Raw genomic sequence first — 14,150 nt, 5'->3', positions numbered from 1 at the left:
GGGCTAGACCAGGGATGACCCAAGATGATCCACTGCCTCGCCCAAAGCCCCAACTAATGCCACCCCAATCTCTCGAGGCATGCATGCTCTCCCAAAACTGTGCAGAATGTGGGAATCCAACCCCCTATCCCCTCACATTGCTCCTGCCTTGTATGGTCCCTTTGAACAAAATAGGAGGTGCAGAGTATGCCATGGGAGAGCACCTAATGTGTCCCACCCTGTATTGTAGTGGTTATCTACACAGGCGCTGAGCTTAGCCTTGGTAACATGGCAACTGGTAGGCAGGCAAATCTGCTCCCCCCCCCCACTCAGGCACACCAGAGTGGGCCAGTTGCTGAGTCTTCACCCAGAGCCTGTAAACAGAGGATGTTATGAAGAAGCACATATCTCAGGAATGTGTATTGCGGTCAAGCCAGAGCCAGCAGGTTTCTTAGCAGTGCAGACTTCAGCAACCTTCAGTAATTTCCCCTATTGTCATCATGTGTTTTGAGAATGAATAAAAGTCTGAGGAAGCTAGCCGGAAGGACGGACTTCTCTCTCAATCTCATACCGTCCTACTTCCTGCTCAGCTCTCCCTGCATCAACCCTCTGAATGCCTGCTGTGTCTCATTCATTGCTCTGACTCCTTGCTGCTCTAGTTCTAACTTTCAAACCCTCAGAGTGCTTCTGCTTTTAGCACTCTCCCTCAAGCACCAAATTCCTAAACCCTGGGTGCTTCCCCAGTAGCATTGCACTGCTACACTGTATTTTTTAAAGGAGCCACATGGGGAAGGAGCATTGTGCAGCAGGAGGTGGCTGGGTTGCCAACTTCCAATACACTTCCTGTTCGTTTTTTAGTGAATGGAGAGCAGACTGGGGCATCTGTGGCAGGCTGGGAAGGGGGCGGAGGCAGATTAAGAGTGAAAGGTACCCCAGGTCTGTTTCCTTCTCCCTGCAACCCGCCACTGGATGTAAGCCACACTGTTCATGTCATGCTCAGACTAGCGGTGGGCTAGAGCTTTGTGTCCTCCTCATTTAATTCCTTCCTTACTTTTCAAATTCAGGGAGTGGATTGAGGAGGTTGGTGGTGGCTGAGGTGCTGCTGAGTGATGGAGGCAGCATTAGGCACACCACCACAGGCGCTGGAAGGCCTTGGGTGATATTTTAGGGGATTTATTTTTGATAAGTCCAGACTCCTCTGGCCATGTGCTTTTATGATGAATCAGTGTTGAAAGGGAAGCATCTGGTTGACGTTCAAGTGCTGAAGAACGATCGGTTCAGAATTCTGACCCGACATCGTTTTGGGATCGCTCTTTTATTTGTGTGAAAAAATAATGAAGAGTAAAAGCATTCTGTGCCACTGCTGTTGAGATGCGTTGCTGTGAGCATAAAAACCTGGTTCAGATCACAGAAGATCAAACTTCTCTTCCTTGACACCAGAGGCACATAAGCCTCGCTTCAAGACCTTAAATAATCGATGGGATCGTGGAATCTCATTTTCTGTTCTTAAGCTTTTTGGCCCTCCAAGTGGAGACGTGTATGCCTCCCATAATTTACAGCTCCCATCATATCGTGAGATCCCCTTTATTTTATTCCTACTTGGTGATGTTACATTCCATATATCAGAAACAATCATGGAAGAGGGGAGGCCTGTTAGAGACTATTAGAAATTATGGCTGTATACAGCCTGCAGATTCAAAGCTACTGAGCACCAGAAGTTAGTAACAAGCAATAGGGCTTGTTCATTGCCTTCCTTGAGAGCATCCAAAAACATCTGGATGGCCTCTGTTGGAAACAGAATACTAGGCCTGATGGCTCTTTGGTCTCATCCAGCATGGCAGTTGTCATATATGAGACATTTCAAATGCAGTGTCAGAAGGTGTCAGGAACCAGCAGAGGTACCCACTAGCCATTCCAGCCCCTTCTGAGTTCAGATGTATACTTATGTCAAAATCGGAGCACTTTTTGTATCCATGATGCTTAGAATACTTCACTTTTCTATCTACCAAAATTCTTCTTACCTTCCCTGTTATAAGAACACAAGCTCCATGCTCTTGTAGGTAGGATGCCTGCTTAGAAAGTGGAAGCATTGGGGGGGGGGGTTTGTTTGAAAAGAAAGAGTGGAACGGAACTTCTGTAGATGAAAGAAATTAATCATGAATTTGTTGTCAAGGTCTTTTAGTTCAAAGGAAAGAATGTAAATGTTACCTTTGAGCAAATAAGAAAATGGCTTCAGAACGTCGTTGAGAAAGCTTGTCGTTTTGCACAGTCACGAGGAAATAGAATATAAATAGAATATGAGCCCAAAAGTAGGGCAGCTGGAGACTTCTACGCCTTATAAATCCATATTCCTGGCTCTGAGTGTGGCTTCCAAACGGCTTCAGTGAGACTCTGCAGTTAAGACTATGCTCCTTGAATATTGATATTATTTTCATGTGCATTGTATTACGTAGTTTATAGCCTAAGATTAGATTATTATTCATTGATTATATAGATTATTATCCATTGCTGTTGTTTTATGCCCCAGGAACAGTACAAATTGTTGTTCAGAAATCTCTTTTCTCTTGAGCTTAAATGTAATGGTCAGACTACTGCTGGACCCGCTCCAGGCAAGACTCTCTATTAAGTGAGCTTCATGCTTTTGTTACCCTGAGTCCCTTAAGGCACCGATTGAAATACCTGAGATGTGAGTGCCTTGCAGAGGAGGTGACACTGCAATATATTCCTCTCAGTTTTTTGAAAGGGAAGATTTGAGTGAATTGGGCACACATGTACAGTGGACCCTTGGCAGATGCCAAAATCTGCAGATGGTCCATTTAGAAACATTTAAAAAGCAAAAAAAAAAAAATGCATTGCCTACCTTAGCACCGCAAACTGCGCTGGCCGCAGGGCAGTCTTTGGCACGCCCTGAAGCCACTTCTAGGTTGCGCTGAGGCCCAAAACCACCTCCCTTGGCCTTAGCGCACCCCATAATGCTTTGTGGAAGAGTGTGGAAACACTACCACTGAGTGTGCCAGGGCCAAGGGAGGTGGTCGCAGGCCTTGGCGCAACCCAGAAGTGACTTCCAGGAGCACCAGAGACTGCCCTGCCATCTCAGGATCCGCAGATGGTGGAATCCATGGGTACCAAGATCATGGAAAAGGAGGGACCACTGTATATTGGCCCAGGTGTATGGTGTCCCCATTGCAAATTTCCTGGTAGGGAACAAAGAATGGTGTATAGTCTGCCTTTGGCATCCATAGGGGTTCTATTCCTGGAACCCCATGGATGCTGAAAGCTGTGGATAGTCAAACACGTTTGATTTTTTTTTTTAAGCATCCCTTTCAATAGGCATTTAAAACTGCTTTTCTTACCATTGTAGGGTGACTGAGTGGCAGGCAAGCAGTCTCCAGGGATAAGAACAGCTATTTTCAGGTCACGCTGAGGCAAGCGACTCCCTCACTTGGCCCTTGCTGCTGAAGAATGCAACACGGAAGTGATTAAACTGGCGGTTCTCAAACCGTGGATCCAGGGCCCACCAGTGAATCACAACCCAATTTTTGGTGGTTCGCAAAACTGGCAGGGCAGATTAGGCTCTGTGCATCAAGGGTTGAACAACCTGCTTCTCGGGGGAGTACTGCTGCCCAATCACATTTTAACCACAGAGGCTCAAGTGGCTGGTAAAGTGAAACTTTTTTTAAGGTGGGGCCAGATGTAAAAATATTTGGGAATCAATGGATTAAATGCTTCCATGTTACATTCTGGGGCAACCAACGGCTAAGAGAGGGGAGGCGTGCTGGGGTATGACCCGGAAATAGCTGTTCTAATCCCTGGAGACCGTCTGCCTGCCACTCTGATGCTCTACAATGGTGAGAAAAGTGGTTTTTAAATCGCTATTTAGAGGGATGCTCTTTTTTTTCATTTAAAAGATCGGCAGGGCCCTTGTCATCTGCGTTGAGTCAAATCCGCAGATGTTCAAACTGCAGGTGACAAGGGCCAACCTGTGTTTCCATTCCCCCACTATAAGCGCTGGAAATGGTGAGTTGAGTTTTCAACACTCTGAAATGTATCCAGCTGTCTTGTCTTCTGCTTCCTTCACTCTGCTTTAAAAAAAAAAATGTTTCATTCTATATGGAAAGCAAATGTGGGGTGCCAGTGCTCCAAGTCACTTCTAGCATTTTTTTTAAAAAATGGCCTTGTCTCTTTTGTTCTTCTGTCAGATGGATGAACCGTTTGGGTCTTGCCGCCATTGGCTATACACCTGATGACAAGGATATTCGGTCAGATGAAGGTAAGGCTGATGTTCTGTGATCTTATTTTTATATGTATGTATTTACTGCATTTTCCTGCCCCTGAGGGGACCCAAAGCAGCTTGCAACAAACCATCAATAACAAAAGCACAAAAAATATTAATAGGTATTTTATATTATTACTATTAACCAGAGACATCATCAGAGAAGAGAAAAGGACATCAGCTCTGAGAAATATTCTAGACACCAGAATATAGACATGGTCATAACCTAGGAGGGATTTTTCAGGAGCACATTTGATAGCTGAAGTTATTTTAGGATCTCTGTTACTCTGCCAAGAGGCAAAGCATCTGTTCCAGTTTCTGGAACAAGGAAGCTCAGGTGATCTCAGGTGAACTTCTATTCCAAAGCAGGACAAAGTAAGAGTCATTCCTAATACCCAGGGAGAATACCCTGTGGGGCCTTTATGAAGGTAGATCGCACATTCTCTTGTTGTAAAGGCCACAGCACTGCCGTAAATTAGCATGTCACTGCTGAGCATGTTGGAGCCACTGGTGCAAACGGCCGGCAGCTCTGCATACTCACCACTGATTGACCCAGCTGCACCAAGCAGGTAAGGTGCTGGCAGGAGCAGATTGTGGGTGGGTTACAATCAGTTCAGGGCAAGGAGGGCAGTCAGCAATTAAGAGTCCAATCCTATCCAGTTTTCCAGCACCAGTGCAGCCACAATGCAGCCCCGAGGTCAGGGAACAAAGATTCCCTTACACTGAGGAGGCCTATGTGACTGCCTCCCCACTGCAGGATCTAGTGCGCACCTTTTTATTTTAAATACATTTTTAAACTTATACTTATTGTAAGCTTTTGATTTATTTTTAAATTACTCAATTAATTAATTGATTTGATTTTGTCATATGGAGGGTGTTAAAAAATTTTCTGCTTGATGGAATTTCTAGCCATGACATCACTTCCAGATTAATGACATCACTTCTGGTGGGTCCCAACAGATCATTATTCTAAAAAGTGGGTCCCGTTGCTAAAATGTTTGAGAACCGCTGGTTTAAACTGCTATGAAACAAAATTGTAAGCAATAGAACCTCTTTCAACAACAATTTAGGAGAAATGCACACTTGCCCCCTGGCATTTAGAAAACAATCATTTGAAGCAAATATCTTTAAAAAGAAGCGTCCATTTCAATGGAAAATGCAAACTTCTTTTAGCAGATTACTGGAGTGAAAGTGACCAAGAAGAAATTGATGGCTCCTTAACACTGAAACAAGAGGGACCCGCAACACTTTGTGATACCTACCACCGCACCCCCTCGGTAAGTCATGAACAACATGCACTGAACTAGGCCACTCTTGGTGTTTCATTTTCCTTGTGATTTTGGGAAGGGGCTCCAATTAAATTCAAAATAAGATAGCAAGTGCAAGGGTGTGCAATGTGAATACTTATACATCTAGTGCAGCAAGAGTAGAGTGAATGCTAAAGATGGAAGAGACCAGCCAGTGTTTTGCTTGGTCTTGTTCACTTACACTGCAATCTTACTCCATTTCCTGGGAGTAAGTCCCACTGAATTCAGTGAGTAGACATGCTTAAGATTGCTGGCACCCTTTCTAAGCCGACCCGTGCGTGAACATTGCTTACCATTCCACAGGGAAGCTTCCGCAAAGGGCCTCCATGTGCCCCCATTCTTCACCACGTCCAGCTGCTTCCGGCTTCTGATGCCCCAGAAGGCTTAGAGCCCAGATATCTAGGCAGAGGCGACTGGATGCGATGAAACATGGGGGGAAGTGCTTTGTGGAGGCTTCCTGGTAGAACAGTAAGTGCCGTCTGTATTGTGGAAGCCTTTGCTGGTGTGCAGCAGTCTCCACTTTGGAGACCACTGGCTAGAGCATTAACAAGGATACTTCTCTCTTCCGCACCTCCTCTTCTGCTCCATTCCCCTCTTCCTTTTCAAATCCAACAACTGGCACACTGTGAGGTAAGAGAGAAGCACTTGGTGGTTGGCAACCTTCAGTCTCGAAAGACTATGGTATAAGCCTACAGCACCCGGTATTCCCAAGCAGTCTCCCATCCAAGTACTAACCAGGTCTGACCCTGCTTATCTTCTGAGATCAGACGAGATCGGGCATGTGCAGGGTAACAGTTGCTTGTTGGCAGAGAGAAGCACTTAAGAACTTTTTAATCTTTGACTTATGTGATCTTGGTTAAGGCTTTTTGCAGAGTATTTTTTCCTACTCTGTTTTGTCTTTTGTATTAACTTCTCTATAAGTTTTTGATACAAAGGTTTTTTTAAATTATGTGCTTTGCAATCAAGACTTAGAAAATACACACACACACACACACACACACACACACACACACACACACACACATACACACACAGCTTTTAATCTATTGGATTTGTTCAAAAGGCCATGCTTATTGTGTGGTTAGTGAACACGCAGTGCTGATATACCAAAAATGTGTGGGCTGTTTATGGTTACGATTCTTCTTTTTCTTCAGCTGTGTTTCTAAGTGCAGATAGGACTCTCTCTATTTTTCTTTCAGATTTTGCTTCAGCGCGAATGATGTGGTCCTCGCACAGCCACAAGCAAAGAGAGCATGACGGAGGCAACAGCATCACATGGGTGAAGCTCAGACTGATTTTCACCCATGTGATGCTGTTCCACCAACTGGGATACAGGTTAAGCCCCTCCCTTTCTGCTTTTCCACTTTTTCTTCTTACCTTTTTCTCTTTTTTTTAATGCAGCATTAAAATAAGAAAGATCTAGAATAATTTAAATTGGGTACCTTTCGAAGAGAAAGGTGGAATGCAAATCAAATTAATAATAATAATTAATTAATTAATTAGCTAAACCTGGATGAGTTCAGCAATTCTCTAAAGACTTTTTTTCCTCCCCTTACTTGTTCTCTTTTTATGTGGTTGAAACATACGTTCCAGTTATGGGAATCCATTTAGGAAGTATCCCCCCCCCCCAACATTTCTGGGCCTCCCCAACACACTGCTGGACTCGGTATAAGTTGAACAGGCCTTAAGAGAAACCTTGACCTGCCATCACCTTACAGCAGGCCTTGTTCTTGGGCAGAAAAATGTGTCAACCAAGAATGGGGAGAGGGGCAAAATATGAAATTATTAGGAAGTGCCCTAGCTAGAAGCATTGTGAACATTCTGCCAGGCAAGCTCAAAATATTGAAGATTCCCCCACTGGAGTGTTCACACGCGTAATCCAGTTGAGGACAAATGTGCCCACCAAAGGTCAAATATTTGCAAGCAAGACAACCATTTGCAAATTTCTTGTTTATCCGCTCAACCCTTTACACCCCATCAAGGTTTTGTCCCTTTGTGGGCATATTTGGGCTTTTGTGAGCCATTAAAAATGGTTCAGAAAGACCAGAGCTTTTGCAGACGTTCATTTGACGCATGCACAGCTTTCCAATTGAACACTGGCATGTGTTCTAGGGTGGTGTAGTGGTTTCCAGGTTCAAATCCCTCCCCCCTCAGCCATGAAGCTTCCTGGGTGACCTTGGGCCAGTCACTTTCTCTCAGCCTCTCCTACCTCACAGGGTTGCTGTGAGGACAAAAGGTGGGAAGCAGCTGAGTACGTCACCCTGAGCTCTTTGGAGAGGGTGGTATAAAAATTAAATTTATTTATTTATTTTTCGCATTTTTATACCGCCCTTCCTCCAAAGAGCTCAGGGCGGTTTACACAGCTGCTCCTTCCCTCTTTCTTGTCCTCACAACAACCCTGTGAGGTAGGGGAGGCTGAGAGAAAGTGACTGGCCCAAGGTCACCCAGGAAGCTTCGTGGCTGAGGGGGGTATTGAACCTGGATCATCCAGGCCTAAATCCACCTCCCAAACGTGCCTGGCAAAGCAGCTGTGATTTGCTTCTGCACAATCAGACCTGTTGGATTGCACCACTGCTAGACCCACTCTAGTGTGGTGGCCTGCTTCTACACTGCTTATGCCCCAAACAAGAGCAGAATATCTAATAAAAATCCCACCTCCGTGGAATGCTGTGATGATATAGTCAGCAAGCCATACAGGCAAACACACCTGGCATGGCTAGATATGACTTATGCGCGGTAGTCCGATCTACATGGATAGAAATGTTGTCTCTAGCATGGTAGCAACTATGAGAGCAGCACAGTGGCGCCACTAGGGTTTGCGTCACTTGGTGCAGGAGGCCAGCGCGTCACCCGCGTGATGGACCTGCTCTTGTGCAGTGAGTGAAGCAGTGCCCGGGCATAGTGATGCACCATTGCCCTATACCTGCTGGGTTTTTGGCTATAACTTTTGATAGATTAGAAATACTTAAACATGGTTTGTTTTGTTGCATTCTGCATGCAATTACGCATCGAATGATACATAACATGATGGTATTATTTGAAAATACCAAGATTTTAAAAACATTGGCCAGTAGTGGTATAACACCCCCCCCCCCATGCATGTCACCAGGTGCAGCCCACACCCTCTAGCAACATCACTGGAGCAGCAACAGGTGGTAACAGAACAGCAGAGGAGGGGAGGTGTCTTATACTGAACCCATATCACGTTTTCCCTATAGGTCCCCATTACACTGTTGTATAATGGATTGTTGTGATTCTTTTTAGATGAATTCTTCCAGTCCGTTCCCTGAGCCTAAACACGGCCGACACTTCTCCAGCGAATCAACCTATTCTCATTCTTCTGCGGAAGATTCCCGGCAGGATCCATCGGGAAGCACGCACTCCTCAGGCTGCAGGCCTCCCTACAGAGAAAGACGTTCATGGCAGGATCTCATAGAGACCCCGTTGACTAGTTCAGGGCTCCACTTTCTCCAGACTGTTCCTCCTGACCCAGAATACGTGAGCGGCCGACTCGGGATGTCACCAGAGAGGCGACGGCAAGCGACGCTACCGGTCCAAAGACGACACAACCAGGAGCAAGATGGTCCTTTCCCACTGGTGGAATGCCACAGAGGTCACAGCACTCACACCAAGCCCCAGAAGCAACGCAGTCAAAGCCTTCCACGGAACAGAGACGTCCGAGTCAAAGGTCGCGTAAAACCCTCTGGCATAACAGAAGAGAGATCTGAAGAAAAGCAGCCAGTTAAAAAACAAAGCAGCTTGGGCGAAGAAGGTAAAACGCTTAAGGGCTTGCAACAAACTTGCAGTACTATCCTGGGCATGTCTTCTCAGAAGTAAGTTCCACTGTGTTCAATAGGACTTACTCCCAGGAAAAGTGCATATAGAACTGCAGCCTTAGTTGTCTGTTTTGTTTACAGATGGTCCTTGATTCAATCTAGGTTCAAGATCTCTGTCAGAAATCTTGGAGATCCATTGTCAGTCAAAGTAGATTGTATTGGTCTAGTTCAGTGGTTCCCAAACCAGTGAGTTGTGACCCATCAGCCTAAGAAGCACTGCCCCCTTCCCTTTAAGGGGGGAAGGGGGAAAGCAGCAATGCAATTCCAATGATCGTGCTGCTACCGGGAACAAACCTTCAGTCTCGAAAGACTATGGTATAAGCCTACAGCACCCAGTATTCCCAGGCGGTCTCCCATCCAAGTACTAACCAGGCCTGACCCTGCTTAGCTTCTGAGATCATGGTATAAGCCTGCAGCACCCAGTATTCCCAGGCGGTCTCCCATCCAAGTACTAACCAGGCCTGACCCTGCTTAGCTTCCCAGATCATGGTATAAGCCTACAGCACCCGGTATTCCCAGGCAGTCTCCCATCCCAGTACTAACCAGGCCTGAGCCTGCTTAGCTTCCGAGATCATGGTATAAGCCTACAGCACCCGGTATTCCCAGGCGGTCTCCCATCCAAGTACTAACCAGGCCTGACCCTGCTTAGCTTCACGAAATTAGACAAGATCAGTCATGTGCAGGGTAACAGAGGGGGTTCTTTTTAACTTACTGTGGGTCCTACAGGTCCTCTAGGGCAGGGGTGCTCACACTTTTTTGGCTTGAGAGCTATTGAAACCCAGCAAGGCCCAGAGATCTACCAGGGGGGAAGGAAGCGTCTGACAAACACCCCCTTTAATGTATGGAGCCCCTGCTGGAGTCTAGTCAGTTTCGTCAGTTTTGTTGCTGCATGCCTGAAGAGCAGCTAAAGTGTCAGTTTCAGTGTCAGTTTAGCTAAATATGTCGGTTTTGTCTAGTCACTAGACAAAACTGACATATTAACAGTTTGGAGAGACAGGGCTCCGCGATCTACTCATTTTGCCTCGCGATCTACCGGTAGATCATGATCCACCTATTGAGCACCCCTGCTCTTGGGGGTTTGGGGAGCATGCAGAGCCCTCTGCAAGGCTCTCTGCACCTCCAAATGGCTGAAAATACGGAAGAAATAGCCACTTCTGGTTTCTCGATGAAAAGGGGCTATTTTTTAGTAGGTGCAGGGAGCCTTACAGAGGGCTTTGCGGGCTCCTCTGAACCCCAGAGGACCTGGAGGACCACCCTCCCTTTTGTCACTGCTTTGTCCCTGCCTCTACAAAGACTTAGTGCTTCCCAAACTTCTGAAAAGTTTGGGAACCACTGGTCTAGTTCAGTGGTTCTCAAACTTTGCCATCTCTAATGCCCTTTGCACTATTTAAAAGAGTCTCAGGGAGCACTTCCACACATGCACAGAGTCTCAGGGAACCCAGAGTGCTGGCAGGGAAGGGCAGATTGGGGCCACTGATGCTTGTGAAGCTCCTAAAGTGGTCTCAGTGAGCTCCAGGGCTCCCAGGAGCACATTTGGAGAAATGCTGGTCTAGCTAGATCAGAGATCTACTATAGGATGAGGTACCTTCATATCTGTTGAACCTTTGGTGGTGGCAAAAGGAGTTTCATTGCTGACAAAGTTCCCTGGAGATGACTGTCTTCACCTTCTGCAAGCTCCGTCACCACTTGCTCACACTGGCAGCTTCCAGGGCACTTTTTATCTTTGAAGGGCAGGGTGCCTTCAAAGTCTACAGAAGCCACCTGTGGGTATGTTTGCTTACTGTTCAAGCTGTACACAGAAGGGTTAATAGCCGTATATGGTAAATGATCTCTGCTTATTTTGAGAAGAAAAAAAAAACATTCAAGCGAAGCTCACGTTTGAGGTTCTCCCCGCCATTTTCTGTTTCATCTTCTCCACTGAAAATCTATGCAGTGTTGACAAGAAGGAAGTTTCCTTCTCTTTCAGAAAACACAGAGGAGCGAAGGGAAAGTACTGATGGTTTACATGAGTTGTACAAATCTCTGGAGCAAGCTAGTTTGTCCGCGTTTGGAGAGCAGCGCCCGTCCACCAAGCAGGAGTTCCGGAAGTCCTTCATCAAGAGATGCAATGACCCTGTTATCAACGAAAAACTTAATCACATCCGTGTTCTCAAGAGTACTTTAAAAGTGAGTGTCTATCCCTGCTATACAAGACAGGCTAACAAGGTGTAATTTGCATCCAAACAAAGGATCGATCTTACTTACTAAATGTTAATTATAATGAAAAAAAATTGTTGGTGGATCATTGTCTTGTTCGTTTATTTTTTCACATTTGTATCCTAGCCCTGCTCAAAGGTTTACTTCCTACCAGGAAAGGAGATATCTACAATATAGTCAGGCATTTGTATCCACAGGGTTCCATTCTTGGACCCGCCGTGGACAAGCAAATCTGCAGATTTGCCAATATTACCTCCAGATGCAACAGGAGATCTTCTCCGGTCGTGTCCAGAGGTGTTCCAAGGCCTGCAGAGGCCACGCATGAGAAGCGCCTCTGGAGGTGTTGGAAAGGCACTTCCAGTTTTTGTAAATTTCTGGCACCTCCAGAGGCTTTTCTGAAGTCCACAGAGGTCACGTGCAGCCTCTGTGGGCCTCAAAAAGCTTCCTGGATGTGACCAGAGAACACCTCCAGTCATGTCTGGGAGCTCAGGTCCAGCCCTGCAGTTAAATTCATAGGTCCCAAATCCATGGATAAGGGGGACGGACCTGTAGTTGCATTTTCAGAGCGTTTCACATACATTATCTTTTTGCACTCATTAATCTATAAGGCAGTTCCCTGTTATTCTTCTCACAAGAGGCATCACAACAAAATGCTGAAATATGCACATTTTTTCTGGAAGAAAGCCCTACCGAACTTGAGAATAAGGACGTCCTGGATCGTAAGGCTGCATGGGCTGAGTAGGAATTGTCCACCTCCAGCAGCAAGCCTTCCTGTTTTCACACTTCTGTCTCTTTTTCTCCTGTCCAAATTTTGCCAGCAGTTTCTTTCTCTGAATTTCAGATCTTCCCATCAAATTTCCACCTGTTTTTCTGGTTGCTGTTTGTTCTCTCTCGGTTTGAATCTGTTCCCCCCTCTGCATCACACATTGATCCTTAAACTCTGTTTCAAATCCTTGCTTGGAACTGAAACATTGAAGTTAGATGTTATTTTCTGGCCCTGCCCCTAAAAGTTTCAATTAACAGTGATGCTTGTCTAGGAAAACATCCCTTTCTCTCTTTAACCTTTAAAGAAAAAAAGGGGAAAAATGCATTTTGCGGCTTTTTGCCCCCTTTTTAAAAAGTTTGAAAACTCTAGAGCAGTGTTTATCAAACTGTGGGTTGGAAACCACTAGGTGGATCACGAGCCAATTTCAGGTGGGTCCCCATTCATTTCAATATTTTCTTTTTAATATATTAGACTCAGTGTTACCGTGATATGTGACTGCATTTGGGGAAATGTTACAGATCTGTACTTTTAACAAGCTACTGTTTATATTCCTTTAACAATATTAGTAATGTTACTCCTGTGTAAGTGTGGGTAGGATTGCAGCCTAGGTTTGTTAAAAATTTTCCTGCCTGATGATGTCACTTCCAGTCATGACATCAGTTCCGGTGGGTCCTGGCAGATTCTCATTCTAAGAAGTGGATCCCAGTGCTAAATGTGTGAGAACCACTGCTCTAGAGTTCAGAGAGTACCAAGAAATCTCCAACTTCTTTGTGGTTGGTTCCATTTTGGCTACAATTGGCATAGGGGTACAGACTTTAAGAAGAGGGGGCAAGATGTTGCAAATGGGGGCTGAGGCCGAGAGAGGGTGGATTTCCTAAGTGGACTGCTGATTGAGTTCATGGCAGAGGTGCTCTTCACACAAGGAACTTCTTGGATTGTAGCTCAGTTCCTGAACTCTTGACACCATTCCTGTGCCTTCTCTAGCTGCACAAAGTCTTGGTTGGGAAGATCTGGAAAGTATACGAGTGAAAAAACAACGTGATATGTAGAGAAAACATTTTGTTCTCCATATCTGCTTATGTAGACTCTCTCGTTGATATTTACCCAGTAGGAAAAATGTCAGTCACAGTTTGATTTTGCATCTGAACAGAAAGTGTCTTCTTTGGCAGGCAAAAGAAGGAGACCTTGCGACTATCAACAGGCTACTCCACGATACCAGCTTGACATCCAAGAAATTCAAAGAGTGGAAAATAAAGAACTATGAATTTTTCGTGGACATTTGTGAGTACAGCGTCGCTCTGAAAACTCAGAATGGAGCCTCTGAACTTGCCACCCCGACCCCCTTGCTGACACACACGCATTCCTTCATCGAAACGCACGTCTGACAAGATGTAGCACTGGGAACACTTGGGGTGGGGTGGGGTGGGGGGAAAGGGGACTGAGAAATCCATTGCGACAAAAACACTGTAACCTGTGTAAATAATGTACTCTGCTGTATTGTAAATAGGTTGGATAAGAAACTAGTGCCACAGGTTGCCTACCGCATTGCATGAGAAGACAGTCTTCTGTTCTGTTGAGGTTAATTTCTTTGTTTGTTTGTTTGTTTGCTGTTGGGGTTCTGCATTAGGAAGGAGCTGTGCAGAAATGTTCACAGGCATAATTAAAACAACAGACCACCCGTAAACTTATGAGTACTGTACTAAAGTCTAGTGTGTAGATAAACAGACCTCTCCTATGATTTTATATATGTAGATATACCGTATGTCACCATATCTATGTATATAAAACGTGAC

The 14,150-nt window shown here is 45.4% G+C and overlaps 1 protein-coding gene and 1 pseudogene across 1 annotated transcript in view; one reads left to right on the top strand and one right to left on the bottom strand.

Annotated features, from left to right (window-relative positions):
- Positions 1-13,742, top strand: part of LOC136663086 (connector enhancer of kinase suppressor of ras 2-like) — a 319,906-nt gene extending 306,164 nt beyond the window's left edge. The window contains exons 20-24 of the mRNA XM_066640022.1: positions 4,179-4,249; positions 5,426-5,529; positions 8,824-9,331; positions 11,362-11,561; positions 13,527-13,742. Coding sequence (XP_066496119.1) covers positions 4,179-4,249; positions 5,426-5,529; positions 8,824-9,331; positions 11,362-11,561; positions 13,527-13,742 — 1,099 coding nt within the window. The remainder of the gene's footprint in view (positions 1-4,178; positions 4,250-5,425; positions 5,530-8,823; positions 9,332-11,361; positions 11,562-13,526) is intronic.
- LOC136663449 (5S ribosomal RNA) lies at positions 6,246-6,366 on the bottom strand (annotated as a pseudogene).
- Positions 13,743-14,150: the final 408 nt, after the last annotated feature.

Source organism: Tiliqua scincoides, chromosome 12, assembly GCF_035046505.1.
Source record: "Tiliqua scincoides isolate rTilSci1 chromosome 12, rTilSci1.hap2, whole genome shotgun sequence".
Lineage (NCBI taxonomy): Eukaryota > Metazoa > Chordata > Lepidosauria > Squamata > Scincidae > Tiliqua > Tiliqua scincoides.
The sequence above is the reverse complement of the archived record's forward strand: the minus strand, read 5'-3'. Positions and strand labels throughout refer to the sequence as shown.